Below are 17,062 nucleotides of genomic sequence, written 5' to 3'. Positions count from 1 at the left end.
TTTACTTCCAAAATGTATGGCTAACCTTAGAGTAGGACCTCTATGTTTGCTCACTTAAAACTACATATTTTGAGACAAAAAGGACATATTAGTTGATTTGATAGTGAACCAGACTCTTTGTATGTTCCCGTAGTGACTATGTTTCTTAAGTTATGAGACTTATGCAATTAACTTGTTGTTGGTTGTTGTATTATAAGTCTCAAACTGTATTTAAGAGAGTTTAAGCATGTTAGATCTAGTGTTAGCATATGTGACCTTATATTGATACTCTGTGAAGCTTGTAAATGAATGCTTGAGATGCCATGTTGATAAGATATGCAAAGTATGTATATTGTGTGACATCTGTGCTAAAAATCTAAACTTGTTTACCCCTTCACTTGATAATATTCTAGGGAGTAGTTCAGAGCATGTCTTCATGAGATATCTGTTTGCATTTACCATAGTCATGACACTATTACAATACGATTTGGTTTTAACTTGGTTTTCGCCAAAACAAAGAGGGTTTAATTTGGTTAAATTTGACTTGAAATTGTTGTCAAATGAAATTGCCTTGGTTCTGATTAGTATTAAGGCTTGTATGTTGTTGTATACTGATCCTATGTGTTGCTTGTTTTCACTTTGATCTTCTTATGCCTGCATAGGATTTTTTTTAGTGTTAAGTGTCTTGGCATGATTACTTTTTCCCGTTTCTTCCCTTGTACGGTTGAATTTTCTGTGGTATACAAAGGGGATACACTCAAATACAAAGAATATATTCAACCCTATATATCTATCCTAGTATATATGCGATGGTATATCTAGTGTATCATCCTAGACAGTTAATTTGTCTATAAATCTTGTTAATTTTGGGCCTTTCCCTTCTTCTATTTATTGGCCCCTGACCAAGTGCTGAATGTGATTTTGTTGGGCCCAAGTTTGTTCGCTGCCATGAAATAAATTGTCTGGGCCTTGATTATTTCTCTGTTGTTGCTTGATTTGGGATTTAACATTTTCTCTAAGTGTCCTATTACTGTATTATGTGCTAATTTGGTTTATGTACTTAATTTATTTTAAGCATGAGATTACCTAGGCCTTAAGTCTTCAAACACATACTAAGTTTTATCCTTTTGTTGTTCTATGTGAATCCCACATGGGTTCGGGTAAAATGAAAGGGAAGCTAATATTGTTCGAAGGCCCGTCATGGGTGAAAATGACATGAAGGCCCAACTATGGGTAAAAATAGTAACTAGTGGGCTTTGGTAGACCCACCAAACTAAACCCTTCTTTTTTTATACATTAATTTATGTGAAAATTGTTTTTGTAAAAAACAAAACTTGATAATTATTGAAACCCATGTGAATGTTATAACTTAGGGAATGATTAGATAATTTAGGAAAGTCGCCCAAAAATTGATTTCTAAACTCGACTAAAAACTATTTTTCCTTTTTGACTTAACCACAATTTTTAAAGGTTCAAACATGTTACAACAAATCACGATAAAGTACAAGAATAAAGAGAAAAATGGGATTTGATTGAGTTAAACGGGTTTAAGTTAAACAAAACAAATGTGTTCTTTTTCCAACTGTTATAAGACGAATTCTGGGCCTTAAGCCCATAACATGAAATTGAAACCGCTGGCAAATGGTATTTGACAAAAAACTATCTTAGAAAATTGGACTCTAAAATACTTGCAAATTTTATACACTTGAAGGACAATTTTTGGACCTGAAATGAGTTTTGGACAGCCTGAGAATTGGACTTGGGTATAATTGTGGAAAAAGGAAAGATCTTTTGACCTGGAAGCCCACCACTGAATTTCGACCAAAAGAAATCGACTTATTAGACTAGTTTTGAGGATAATGGATTTGGGACTCAGGATATGGATTGATATTATGAGCTTCAAAAATAAAAGGAATGGGACTCAAATAATAAAAATTTGTAATTTTCTTTATCTATATATATGTATAAAACAGAGATATACTCAATATTTTCCACACATACGTACAATAAAACCCGTAAGAAATAAACTCATTTTATTAGGACTAGAATAGTAGCGACTCTACTCGGAAGAAATCCCGGGTGTGCCCTAGTCCGACAATAAAGTGAGTTGAACACTTGCGCGGATTTTTGAAACCAAAAAAACCCTTTTCTAAGGGACATTCTGCCATTTAAAAAAAAAAAAAAAATTAATGATATGAATGAAATGACAAGTTTGCGAGAACTTAAACAATTTTAAGCAGATAATTACAATAATCACACACTGAAGCTCGTAGGTCAATAATATTCTACGAATCTTTAATACTGGGGTGCGTAAAACCTTCCCTAGGGGATCACCAGAACCCTTACCTCTAACTTTGGTACCAAAAAGAATTCTCTCTTGCTTGAAAAATCTTTTTACCCGGTTTTTCCCAAATTCCTATAATAAATTAGGTGGCGACTCTAAAAAAATACAAAATACAATTAGAGCACCAACAACCTCTTAGTAGCTTTTATGCGACCGCGTAAAAGTGAACTATAACAATTATCGCAAGTGATTTCCTTCGGTATTCCTAATCAGCAAATGATATGATCCCAGATGAACTCGATGACCTCTCTCTATTGGATCTTCTTAAAAGCACCTGCCTCAATCCACTTAGAAAAGTATTCAGTCATAATTAAAATTAATTTTACCTGGCCAAGAGCTCTGGTCAATGGACCTACAATGTCCATTCCCCATTTCATGAAGGGCTCAGGTGAAACAACCGAGTGTAACAACTCTGCCGGCTGATGAATCATGTGAGCATGCCTTTGACACTCATCGCATTTTTGGACAAATTGTTTTGCGTCTTCTTCCATCGTTGACCAGTAATATCCAGCCCTAATCAATTTTCGTACCAACAGCTCTACTCTGGAGTGATTCTAACAATTTCCTTCATGAACTTCGCGTATCACATAATCCGTTTCTCCAGGACCTAAACACCTTGTCAATGGACCATAGAATGATCTCCTGTACAACTTATCACCAACCATGCAATACCTGGCTGCCTTGGTACGAAGTGCCCTTGATTCTTTTGGATCATCCGGAAGTTTACCATCTTTCAGGTAATCAACATATTTATTTCTCCAGTCCCAAGTCAAGCTTGTGGAATTAACTTCTCCGTGGCCACCATCTATAGCTGAATTCAAGAGCTGCACCACTTTTCCGAAGTTAATCCCACCGGCATCCCTGGTCGACGCCAAATTTGCCAAAGCATCTGCCTCACCGTTTTGTTCTCGTGTTACGTGCTTTAGACCACATTCCTTGAACTGATGCATTAACACTCTACTTTTATCCAACTATTTTTGCATCCTGCCTTCTTTCACATCAAAGATTACATTCACTTGATTTACCACCAAGAGAGAATCTCAATTTGCCTTGATTGACTCAGCTCCCAAGCTTTTTGCTAAATCCAAACGTGTAATCATAGCCTCATAATCGGCCTCATTGTTAGTCAATTTCACAGTTCTTATAGCTTGCCTAATGGCTTCCCCCGTAAGGGTAAAGAGCACTATTCCCAATCCGTACCCCTTCACGTCCGAACCCCATAAACAACACCAGAAGCTACTATCAGCTCTTTTTCCACTTTCAGAATCATTCCTGGAGTAAAATCGGCTATGAAGTCTGTCAAGCCTTGGGATTTTATCGCCGTTATGGACTTACTCTATATCATATCCACTAATTTCTACTGCCCATTTGGCCAACCTACCCGATAACTCGGGTTTGGGCAGTACATTTTTTAATGGATAAGTCATTACAACACAAATAGGATGGCATAAAAATAAGGTCGTAGCTTCCTAGCCGAAGTTAATAAAGCCAAAGCTAACTTTGCTAAATGTGGATATCTAGTTTTTGCACCAGCCAAAGTTATACTTACATAATAAATTGGAAATTGGGTACCTTGGTCTTCTCGGACTAAAACTGCACTTACCGCCACCTCTGACACGGCCAAATATAGGAATAGTCGTTCATTTTCCCTTGGTTTATGCAACAATGGCGGACTAGAATGATATTTTTTTAAGTCCCTTAAAGCTTGCTGGCAATCTGGAGTCCATTCGAAGTCCTTATTCTTTTTCAATAATGAAAAGAACTTATGGCCTTTCTCTGACTACCTCGAAATGAATCGACTCAAAGCAGCGATCCTTCTGGTGAGACTTTGCACTGTCTTTACATCGTTAATTACTTATGGGATCTCTTCTATGGCTTTGATCTTATTTGGATTTATTTCTATCCCCCTGTTTGACACTAAAAATGCCAGGAACTTGCCCGAGCCTACCTCAAAAGTGCATTTCTTCGGATTCAGCTTCATGTTATACTTCCGCAGAATATCAAATGTTTTCTGCAAATGCTTTAAATGGTCTCTTTTTTCCAGGGACTTAACTAACATATCATCTATATAAACTTCCATCATATTTCCTATTTGTTTTTCAAACATGCGATTAACTAAACGTTGCTATATTGATCCGGCATTCTTTAAACCAAATGGCATAACATTGCAATAAGTACCATACTTGGTAATAAAATATGTTTTCTCCTGATCCTCCTGGTTCGTCCTTATTTGGTTATTCCCGGAGTAAGCATCGAGAAAACTTAACATCTTATGTCTTGTCGTTGCATCAATCATTCGATTAATGTGAGGCAAAGGAAAAGAGTCCTTCAGATAAGCTTTATTCAAATCTTTCAAAATCCATGCACATCCCTAAACTTGTTACCCTTTTTAGGTACCACTACCACATTTGCTAACCAATTAGGATATTCTACCATACGGATTGAACCGATATTTAACAAATTTGTTACCTCTTGCTTCACAAACATGTTCTTGACCTCTGAAATAGGCCTCTGCTTTTGCTTCACCGGTGGAAAGCTTGGTTCCAAACTCAATTTGTGAGTAGTAACATCTGATGGAATACCTATCATGTCTACATGGGACAAGGAAAAACAATCTGCATTAGCTTAAGAAATTCAGTTAATTTAATCCTGGGCTCTAGAATCAATCTGGTGCCCAGGTATACCTTTCTCTCTGGCCAATGAACAAACTTGTTCGAGCTCTTCTACTGTTTACTTCGTAGCATCCAAATCATGTGGAACTATAAAGATCTTGGAAATTGATACATATCTTCTTCTTCCGTCGTATCTTCGCTTCCAGTTTCAAATTTCTCTGAGCTCACCGCTCCATCTTCCTTCCTACCATCACCCAATTTATTCGGAATTATTCCCTTCGGCTTCTGTAATTGCCATTTATCCAATACTTCTACCACCTTCGTCTCTTCCTTCTTTTTTGAGGTTTTCTCAACTGCATATATTTCTTCAGCTGCTGGTGGGTCTCCCCGAATCTGCTTAATTCCCTCCGGAGTCGGAAACTTCATCATCGTGTCCAAGGTTGACGGCACAGCCCTCATATCATGTATCCAAGGTCTACCGAGAAATACATTGTATCTCATCCCGCCATCAAGGACATTAAACTTAGTCTGTCGAATTGTTCCAGCCGCATTAACTGGTAAGATGATCTATCCCTTTTTTGTTTCACTTGCCATATTGAATCCATTCAGGACCCGGATTGACGGAACAATTTTATCTAACAAGTCCATCTACTCTACTACCCTCCATTGGATTATGTTGGCGGAGCTACCTGGATCAATCAAAATACGTTTAACTAAACCATCATGAATATTAACAGAAATTACCAACGCGATATTGTGCGGTCGAGGAATGTCCTCGCTATCTTCGTGGCTGAACGTGATTGCCTCATCTCATAAAGAGTCTTTGGATCTTTTATCTCGAGTCACAGACACTTTCATCTTCTTAGAAGTCGTGATGGTCATTTTTGCAACGTCATCTCCACGCATGATCATATTAATAACTTGTTGCGGCTTAACCGGTTCCACAAGCTTATTAGAATCCTTATTTTTGTTGTTATTGGCCTTGGCCCGATCACTTAAGAGTTCTCTCAAGTGTCCTTTCTTTAACAGCTGGGCCACCTCATCTCTTAAATGTCGACAATCTTCTATACGATGCCTGTGTGTTTGATGGAATGCACAGAATAACCTTCGAATCCTTAGATTGGGATCAGTCCAAATTTTCTTCGGAAATCTATCACCCTCAATGTGACCAATCACCAGCACCAATTCAACCGCATCTATGCTAAAATGATACTCGAAAATCCTAGGATTTTCCACATTGTTAAAAGGACGTCCCAGCATCATTTGTCTTGTAGACCTCTATTTGAAGGTCTACGGTCATAATGCTTATCTCCTCCCCCTTTTTCATATGAGAAAGGACGGCTGCTCTGCCTTCGATCTGGTCGATAATTTGACCGCTCCGAGGGTCCATAAGATTGATACCTATCCTCCAGTGCGTATTTCAGCATCTTGATTTGTTCCATTTGCTTCATTGCTCTTTTCTTGCAACTGTGTTATCGTCTGCTGCTGCTTTTCCATCATATCGATCAACTTGTCAAAACCTGATCTAACAACCCGCACCTCGTTCTCGATCTCGTCCTAAGCAATGTTTGTCTAGGATCCCTGAGGCAAATTGACTTGCTCATTCCTTGTTTCTCCAATTGCTGGATCAAGGATTGGGGCATTCTCGTTGTTTCCAAGATTGGCGTTATTGTCGTTGACATCACTGCGCTTTTGAACTCCTGTCATATTTTATAAATAAAACCTGCTAACAAAAACGATAAGTGAGTTTTGAATAAATCACCACTATTATCCTTAGTCCCACGGTAGGCGCCAAACTATTTACCCCTTAAAAGGGTACAATTGAATTCGTACGTGGTTTAAAGGATATGTGATTTGATTTCTCAAAGTTAATATTTAAATATGAAATAACTAATATGAAATATAGGTAAGGTAAAGTTAAAACTAGAGAGCAAGACTGGGCCTCTATGAGTTCTCAGACTGAATTCCATGAAAAGGAATGCCTCCGAATAATATTTAAGCTTTAAAGACTAAGGGAAAACGAAGTGAATTGAACTGCTAAAAGATATAAAAAGAGCTTTTGAGAAATTCGATCTGAAGTTTTTGTGTATTACAATAATATTGCCTCGTATCTCTTGATGCCAGATTACAAATAACTTGACCCTATTTATAGTATATGAATCAGCCATTAGCCCATAATCATTCTCAATAATGACTAATAAACAATCATAAATGCCGCCTTGAATGCCAATTGTAACGTCTGCACAGAATCTAGTCCGGTTGAATAACGGCTACAAGACGTGATATCCTTATTTAATGATCTTGTCGAGCTGCCACTTCGGAGTGGATTTACTACGGTGGATTTGCCTCGGGTAAAACCGTAGTCCTCTTCTTTGGTCCGCTGAAATGACTCTATGTTTCCTACTCTAACCACCAAATGTTTTTCTAACTGGACGCCACGTGTAAAGCTACGTTTACCATGTATACAAGTATTAATTAATCGATTCCGTATATAAAAGTGATGAGTGATAAGCCTCGAAAAGCAATTTTTACAAAAACTAAATATAAATAGGGAATCGTATTAGTATAGATTACTACAGACTTAAATTATTCATGTATAACTAATTATCAAGGAGTTCGGTCACATCAGTCACCTTTCTTGAAACTATATAGGAGTAATATATAAATGATTCTGCGGGGACGTAGAAGTATTTAATTAGACCAGAGACCTTTATTGTAGAGTCAAAAGAAATTCCCCGCATACTCAATATCTCCTACGTTCCTTTTTGTATTGATTGTTTGTGTCATTGTATTGAAATAATACTCCTTCCCTCCAAAAATAGATATTTAAAAACTATACGAAACTAGTAGAATTTGCAATTTTTTATGTCAATATAATTTAAAAAAACATATTTTAAAAGTTAATTAAAGTTATATCATTTTTGAATCTCGAGAAGTGAAAAACGACATTCAATTTAGGAGGGAGGGGGTACATAGTATTTATGAATAAAATTCAATATGTCTCAAATTTAGTTGTTATTCCTTGATTTATCTTTTGATTTTCCAAGTTTATTGTTTTCATTCAGTCATTGATCCAACGAAGAAAATGCTTTGAACGTAATACGGAGAAGCACACATAGTTTGAAGCGTCTACAAAAATAGAATATTAGATAAATAAATAAAGACAAAAGAAAATTTTGAAGGTTTCAGATCAATTTAAAAAGTACTACTCTACTAATGAACCCTATGACGTTTTTCTAGGTTAAACAATACCAGATGAAAGAGATAGGGTTGAAGCGTGCAGCGTTGCTGCTCTATATTCTTATATTTATAAGGGGAGGTTACAACATATATCTACCTAAAATATAAGCACAGGGATAAATTCAAAGCAGAGTCATACTACAAATAATATACAAGAAGATAACTTTAACACCCTTCCTCAATCTAAACGGGAAGAATGAACGTGAAGATTGGTAGTCAGCTCACGAAAATGGGAAGAGGGCAAAACTTTGGTGAACAAATCTGCAAGTTGTTCAGAGGTATGAACATGAGAAACCACCATGTCACGACTCAATTCGTGAATCGTGATGGTAGCTACACTGTTCCCTCAGGTAGGCGAACCATTTCCAACTCATTTTAATCATTTATAAAAATTATGCGGAAGTAAACAATGATTTAGTTAACAAAGTCAAATTATATTGATAACAAGTGCGGAAATAACAACAACCCCAAATTCAATTTGGGTTTTTCATGAAAGTTCATAAAAATGGTTTAGACTCTCTAAGTTGTTTATGTTGATGGAAATATGTTGGGTTATTATAGAATTTGATATATCTAAGGTTGTTAATCATGAATCTTCCATTATTAGTGATAAATTCGTGAATTGGAAAGTTAGGGCTATACCCAAAATTGGGGGTTTCACCTAGAATCCGAATTTGAGTATTTCATGAGTTAATATAGCTTCTAATTGATGGGAATTGATCACCTAGAGTATGAATTTCTGGTTTAAGCTTAGAATCCCTAATTTCTCCTTTTTAGTTCATAAACCGCATTCCATGGGTTAGGATTTGGGACTTGAATAGAATTAAGGTATGAATGATGTTCTTCTTGATTCTAATTTAGTGATTCAGATATGTTTATACTTCTATTATCTCGAGGCTCAAAGGAGGGGAAAGATTAAGGTTTGATTGTTGGAGACTTTGTTGTTTGGCTCTCCAGGTAGGTTATGGTTTACCTTATGGTAAGACTTCGATTACCGAAGCGTATGTTTAGATGATATTGTCGGAGAATGCATGTAAACCTTCGTGTATGAAGCTGGGTTGGATATTTCCTTAGTTTGGGCCTTGTTGTGTGATTTGGGGGCTAGCCGCCTCGTTGCATTGTTGACTTATCTTGTTCTATTTACTTATTGGTTCGTTGCCACGTTAAGACATTGAATATTAGTGATTAGTGATATATCATGGCTATGATATTGCGGTATTTTACTTGATTGATATTCAGTTGAGAATGGTGACTCCATTGTGGCTTATTGTGTAGCCTTATGATTGATATCTAGATGAGAATTGTGATTCCATTGTAGCTTATTGTATAGCCTTATGATTGATATTGAGATGGGATTGTGATTTCATTGTGGCTTATTGTGTAGCCTTATTATTGATATTACTTATGTGCCATGTGGGGTACTGTTTGGTATTGAATTGGTTGTTCATATTACATTGCATTGTATTCATACTCATTTCAATGATTTATTGATATTGTATGGTTATGGTACTGATGATGATAAGTGAGAGAGTGTAGCCTCCAAGGTTTCTGCCAGAGAGCGTAAAAGAAAGATGAGAGTCCGTAATCCAAGGTCATTTACCGAAGAGGACCGAGTGTCCGTTGCCCGAGGTTTCTTGCCGAGAATGATTGAGTGTCCGATGCCCGAGGTCTTTGCCGGGATTGTAAGAGTGGTACATGGACTTCGCGAGTCCCCCATGGGTCATGATAGCCGAGACGTAGAGTTATTCCGTCCGGAACATGTTGTACAAAGGTGCATATGCATTGCATTCATCATACATACATTATTGCATTGCATTGCGCCTTTTTGATTTCTGGTGATATGTTGTGATACTATTGTGATGTACTGGTTCGGATTGATGATACTGAGACTTGGCACAGTTGGGCTTAGATGCTATAACATAGGTGATGAGTGTTGTGTTATGATTGTGATGTACTAGTTCGGATTGATTATACTGAGACTTGACACAGTTGGGCTTAGATGCTATAACATAGGTGATGATTGTTGTGATGTGATTGTGATGTACTGGTTCAGATTGATTATACTGAGACTTGGCACATTTGGGTTAAATGCTATAACAGAGGTGATGACTTGTACCGTTGAGATGGATTCGTGTTAACTTGTACTTTGTTGGTTTACATGTTTGTCTTGCTTTGTTGTCTTTAGATACGTTAGCTTGGCCTACGATACCTACCAGTACTTGTTGTTTGTACTGACCTACACTTGCTGTATTCTTTTATGAATGCAGAGTACCAGGGGGATCTACTTCTACTCCTCGTGGCTGATATTCGAGGATTGCTGATTCGAGTCTTTCAGGGTGAACATGAGGACGTTCGCTGCCCAAAAACTCTTCCTATTATTATGTCTTTATTTCCATTCTAAGACATGATTGTGAGACTGTTGATGTATCATTATTCAGACTGTTGATGTATCATTATTCAGACTTATAGTCGTTAGTTAGATGCTCTTGTATGACCAGACCAGATACTGGGGTTGGATTTCATTTACTTCCGCATTTTCTTATATTATTATCGTGAGACTTACGTTATTCTATCTTCTTCCACTTTATTTATGTTTTTATGATTGTTGGGATAAGGGTTCGCTTACTGAGATGGAAAAATTAGGTGCCCGCACGACTTAGTAAAAATGGGTCATGACATTAAAGAATAGAACTTGTGGGATGAGAGAATATGGAGTTTTGATGAATAAGTATATGTTAATATTCTGTGCAATCGTTCAAAATCATGTATACATTAAAAAAGATCTGCAGCGACACATTTGATGAGTGATATGATAAAGTTCAAGAAAATGGCATAACATGGTCGTGTAATAGGTCTAGCACTTGAAGACCCCAACTCTTCTTCAGACATGTGTACCAGTTGTCTGATTACCTCATGTAGATAAGACAAAGTAACCACAAATCACCTCTGATCAATTGTATACACCACAAAATGCCTTTTGCCAACTATAGAAGAAGATGTGCTACAACTCTTTCTCTGCTTGGCTGCAAACTTCTACCAATTCCCATCTTGATGAGTTTCTTGGCACGGAATCTATCAGGCCATATCCTAGTGGACCTTCAGGAGCACGGATCCATAGGAGCAATTATATGATAATGGAAGGTGGTGAGAAGGAACGAGTTAAAACCAAATAACACATAGAGTGCTAAAAATATTACAACCTGTTGGAGCCAATTCAGACTTAACTGAGAACTTAAAAGAACGGGTGCAAAGAAATCTATAATATGTAAGACTAATTAGTTAGGATTAACATTTAGTTGTTGCAGTAAGCATTACGTCTGGTGTTTGTGAACTGTCTTTTTATTAGTTAAAGATTTTTATGTCTGTGTTGGGATAAAGTGAGATTTAGAGAATTTATAGTTTTAGACAACTCCTAATTTGACTTAAAGCACAAGCTTCTCACTATTGGAATGAATGGACCTGATTAGAACATAATGCATAAAGTTGATTCATATAATTGAGACTAAACAGTTTGGGTTTGAGACAGTTTTCTGATAAAGTAGGTGCCGCAATCCAACATTAGATTTTTAGGACTTTGCATAATCAACTTGAAAAGTGAAACCCATGAATATGGTAAATTATCCGATACAGTAGTATTCAATTAATATGATGTGCTTTACAATTGTGTACTCTTCAATGTCCGCCTCTCTAAAAACTATTTTTGAGCTAGCATGTACTAAAAGAATTGTTGGCCTTGACTCAATAAACAAGAAGCTGCAGGCTTCCACGTTCTTGGTGCAAAGAAGAAGTTGAAGAGCAGCGTGAAGGAATCGAGAGGAGCACTGCTTTCTGAAGATCTCCAGCAGCTACACCTTTCTTGATTAGTAAAATGATGTAGCTCATCAAGGCTGAATCACAAGGTAATGTAATACGGCCACTACTTGGCACTCCAAACTCTTCTTCAGACATGTTTAAAAGTACCCTGATGACCTCATTTTCAAGATAAGCCAAGGGAAACACAGATCGCGTTTGATCAACTGTATAGACTACAAAATGCGTTTTCCGGGTATAGAGGATGAAGATGCACTACAACTGGCTGCATCACTACCATTTCTTGGAGGTGAAATCCTCTTCCTCTGCATGGCTGCAAACTTCTGCCATCTCCTAGCCATTTTGATGAATTTCTTGGTACTGAGCCTTGCCATTTGTTTTTTGGAAGATTGGAAATAAGAAAGTAAAAAATAAATTTAGAGACCTTTGATGGTTGAACTGATAATGCTTGTCCTTTATGATGAAGAGGCTCATGAAAGTGGGATTATTTATACAAATGGAGCTGAAGTTTTTGTCACTAACCGCCGAAGGCAATGCCATGTGCCGGTGCCTGTTGGTCATGTTGGTATGGGGCCTAAAATTTGTGGATGAAGCTTGTTAAAAAATATAAGATGATAAGTTTCTTCCTTTCTTCCCTCTGATCAAGAACCAATTAGGCCTATTAGCTCGTACGTGGTACTTCTCACCAATGCCAATAATTTGAATCCATTAAATAAACTATGGCTGGTGAGAAGCAAAACCATGTTCTTCTCCCTTCATTTTCATGTAGATCGGGGACATTTGACTATCATCTTGGCTTGTTTTGCTACAAAAACCACATCATTAAAGTCATCATGTGGTTATTCTGTTTTGGTCTCTGTCACCACATCTTGAAACCAGGTGGTCCAGGCAAAGTCATCATCTTCATCCATTCTTGTAGATTTCTAAGAGTGTCCTTTGTTCTTGTTCTACAACAAATTTGTGGTTTGGATACTTCAGAGAGTAAGCAAAACCATGTGAGTTCGTGTGCCGTTGTTTCTCACCAATGGTCACCTATTTCTCTTGACCACCACTGAGTATTTGGATATGAAACTTGTCATAAACTTGTAGATATACATATATAATAGTCTCCAGATGTGCAATAAACTCACTTGTGTATTTCTAAAGTCGTTAATTCTTTAATTCAGGTCTTCGTATCAATTTTAAAGTTACAAAGTATCTCACTCTAGGTATCAAAATGAGTCCTCTTATTCAAGGCACTAGAATCTTGAGGAGGTTTTCGACTTCTGGAGGTGTTCTTAAAGGTCATTATAGGTGAGAGCCAGGAGAGGTGATTCGTTGTGCCAATATCTTACTTGAGCCAGCCTTTGTCAAGACTTGTTAACTCAAGTTGAAGAACTCTTTGGCTTCGATCATCCAATGGGTGGTCTCACAATACCTTGCAAAGAGGAAGCATTCATTGATCTGACTTCCCGCTTGAGGAGATCATCAGTAGGAACTTTCTTTTGCACATGAATTTTTATTAAGTAGGAACTTTCTTTTGCACATGAATTTTTGTTAAGTAGTATGACTTATATATTAGAAAGACGAGACCGAGAGAGGACTTTCACTGTATAGTTTAGAAACACAAGAACCTAGAAAATTCTTCCATGATCCATTTATGAATAGAAAATGTTCTAGTTCAGATTAATCTCTCTTTTAGTAATATTTGCTAGACATTATTCTTTTAGCATTTTTCTGCCGAACAAAATAATTAATCACTTGCATGCAGCAGCTTCACCTTGTGGTACAAACTAGCACATCCAACAAAGTGTCATTTAGCGGAATAAGAATGACCTTTGTGATAAGTAACAAGAAATTACATAGTTGAAAGATTTTGATGTGACAATATAAGCTTAGTAAAAGAATTTTTTTTCACTTACTCATTCCTGGAATCTATTTTGAAAGAAGCAAATGTACATATGGCTAAATTGCTTACTATTGCATCTTATCCCATTTATATTGAACTTATTGTTAGAGGATGTACCCTAAAGTGGGTGCATATATAGCATAAATATAGATTATAATATGAGGAAGGTTGTCTGATACAAGCTACCATATCCTATGTGGACACAAATCAATAGGTGGAACGAATGGACCTGATCATAACGTACATAATTGATAAAGATTATCCATTTAATTGACGCTGCAAAATTTGGATTTGAGCCATAGCTGATTGATTGATCACCTTAGTCTCAAGCTTTCATATCATCGAGACTTTCTTCGATCAAAGAGGTGCCGCAGTAAGTGAAACGCTTGTGCTAAACAAAGTTGAGTTCATACATAAAAGATACCAATCCAAGATTAGATTATTTGGACTTCTCATAATTACCATATATGGTAAATTTCTGATTAAATAACATTAAATCTGTATGATTTGCTTTACAATTGTGTACTCTTCAATCTCCACCCTGTCTAGAAACTATTTTTGAGCTAGGTGTACAAAAAGAATGTTGACCTTAACTCAATAAACAAGAATCTGCTGAGTTCCACTTTCTTGGTGCAAAGAAGAAGTTGATCAGCAACATGAAGGAATTGAGAGGAGCAACGCTTTGTGAAGATCTTCTGCAGCTACCCCTTTCTTTATTAGTGAAACGATGTAGTCCATGAAGGCTGAATCACAGAGTAATGTAATAGGGCCACCACTTGGCAACCCAAACTCTTCTTCGGACATGCTTAAAAGTTGCCTAATGACCTCATTTTCAAGGTAAGCCAATGGAATGACAAAGCGGGCTTGATCAGCTGTATATACTACAAAATGGCCTTTTTCAACTATAGAGGATTATGACGATGTGCTGGAACTATCTGCATCACTGCCATTTCATGGAAATGAAATCCTCTTCCTCTGCATGGCTGCAAGCTTCTGCCATCTCCTGGCCATCTTGATGAGTTTCTTAGCGCTGAGCATTGCCATTTTTCTTGGAAGACTGGAAACAAGAATGATAACGGTTGTATTTTGTCATTATTATGTACAGCTAGAATATTAGTCATTATTATGTACAGCTAGAATATTTCCTAGAATATTATGTATAGCTAGAATATCTCCTAGAATTAGGTAAGTCTTTTGTATATATTGATGACATTCAATCAGGGGCGGACCCACATGGTCTCAAGTGGATTCATATGAACCCACTTGTCAAAACATTACAGTGTATATATATGTATATTTATTCAGTTTGTGAAAAAATAGAATGATATATTTAATATTTGACTCCACTTCAGCCAACTGCAGTGCTCAGCGCAGTGGCAAGTGGGTTCAAAAATTTCTCAATGGTCCCGAGTTTGAAACCCAACTACAACAAATCAGAGACCTTTTTATCTTTTAGTCATTTAAAATTAAAATTCCACCAGTCAAAACCTACTGTGCTAATTTAACCACACAAGTAATAATATTATGTCATCCAATGAGCACAGCAATCGTCCCTTACGGCTTACTCCTTTTCCTTTTATTTTTTTATTTTTTTTCAATTTCTAATATAATATAATAGAATTAAAATACAAAAAGGACCCAAATCTCAATCTAAAAGGATACTGCAAATTGAAACCCCCAAATCTCAAGTTCATCATCTCTCAAGTCTCAGCCGAAGCAAATTTGATCATCAAGTTCGGCTCTTGCATCAACACAACACCAAGCATCAGATCAAGTTTGCCTCTTTGTCCTTTACTCTGTACTTCCATATAAATAAAATTATTGTGGCTGTTTTTTATTTCTTCCCTTGAGAAAAACCCTACCACTTAAAATTGAAGAAAATTGATTTTGTGATTTTGGGATTTTGGATGCTAAATATAATCATGTAATGGAAGGAATAGGTAGAATGAAAACAAGGTTTTCATAATAAAATAGTTCTCAAGCATGATGCCATTTTTTCTACAGTTATAATAAAACTCTATAATAGAATAGAAGAGTTAATGATAATGAACATTTTTCCTATGTCTTAGCTTTTTGTTGCTGCCCTCTCTATTCTGTTATATTATTGTTCTAACTTCGAATTAGAATTTTAATTTTGTAATCCAGTTTCAAAGTCCAATGAAGAGATATTTCTCTACGGTATCGTCCAAGTTTCCACAACCAAGTTCATCCGCTCAAAATGTTCCTCGTGTGGAAGAAAACTTGAACCAGTTAGAAGAAAATCATCATTCTGCTAAAAAACAAAAGCAAGGAGTAGATTTGGATTCTCTACCAGCAGATCCAAATAAAAGAATACCCATTTTGGACTATCATCCAGATGAACGTGATGAGATTAGACGAGCATATATCCAAAGGGGTCCTCATCAACCTCGACTTCCTAGGTTTCCTCAAACAGATTTTTACGGATATAAACGTCGTTTTAATCGTAAATGGTATAAAAAATATCATGATTGGTTGGAGTATAGTGTGATAGAAGATGCTGCTTATTGTTTGTGTTGTTATTTATTTAAAGATGAAAGCATTCATCAAGGTGGAGGCGAAGCATTTTCAAGTATAGGGTTCAAGAGTTGGCACAAAAAGAAAAGATTAGATACGCACGTTGGTGAGTTGAACAGTGATCACAACCAAGCAAAGAAGAAGTGTGAAGATCTAATGCGACAAGAACAGTCAATTCAAGTTGCGTTTGTAAAGCCGGATAATAAAGCTAAGCTTGAGCACAAAATTCGTTTAAAGGCTTCAATTGAGGTGGTGAGACTCGTCTTGAATCAAGGATTGGCATTTCGTGGACATCGTGAAGATGAATCATCATTAAACAAGGGTAACTTTCTTGAACTACAATGGAGGCATCCTATTTGATGGACAAACAAGGAAGGAAGAATCTGCTGCTCATAAGCTTTACTAGAATGGTATGTCATTTTTACTTTTTTAGTCCTTGATGGAGTTTGTTACGTGAAAATACAATACAACTTGGTGAACTGCACACATCTTTTTAGATTGATCTATCATGACTTATTCGCTTCCGTTGTTTTTTTTTTTTTTAGCATTGATTTGAATTGCTTGTCCTTGTGCCGAGGGTCTACCGCAAAATAATATCTCTACCTCCCATTTGAATGTTTTTGTCCACTCTATTTTTTTCATATATTGAACCCG

The 17,062-nt window shown here is 36.6% G+C and overlaps 1 protein-coding gene and 2 pseudogenes across 1 annotated transcript; 1 reads left to right on the top strand and 2 right to left on the bottom strand.

Moving 5' to 3' along the window:
• Positions 1 to 11,750: 11,750 nt before the first annotated feature.
• LOC132615235 (auxin-responsive protein SAUR68-like) lies at positions 11,751 to 12,427 on the bottom strand (annotated as a pseudogene).
• Positions 12,428 to 13,013: 586 nt separating this feature from the next.
• Positions 13,014 to 15,138, bottom strand: LOC132614812 (auxin-responsive protein SAUR68-like; annotated as a pseudogene).
• Positions 15,139 to 16,030: 892 nt separating this feature from the next.
• On the top strand, positions 16,031 to 16,768 carry LOC132612836 (uncharacterized). Its single transcript, XM_060326918.1, has one exon. The coding sequence runs from the start codon at positions 16,031 to 16,033 to the stop codon at positions 16,766 to 16,768; it is 738 nt and encodes a 245-aa protein (XP_060182901.1).
• The last annotated feature ends 294 nt before the right edge of the window (positions 16,769 to 17,062 follow it).

Source organism: Lycium barbarum, chromosome 10 (genome assembly GCF_019175385.1).
Source record: "Lycium barbarum isolate Lr01 chromosome 10, ASM1917538v2, whole genome shotgun sequence".
Taxonomy (NCBI): Eukaryota; Viridiplantae; Streptophyta; class Magnoliopsida; order Solanales; family Solanaceae; genus Lycium; species Lycium barbarum.
This window is presented reverse-complemented; position numbering and strand designations above follow the sequence as displayed.

Excerpts from the sequence above, each read along its gene's own strand:
- LOC132612836 (XM_060326918.1), top strand. The coding sequence starts at position 16,031 with ATGAAGAGATATTTCTCTACGGTATCGTCCAAGTTTCCACAACCAAGT.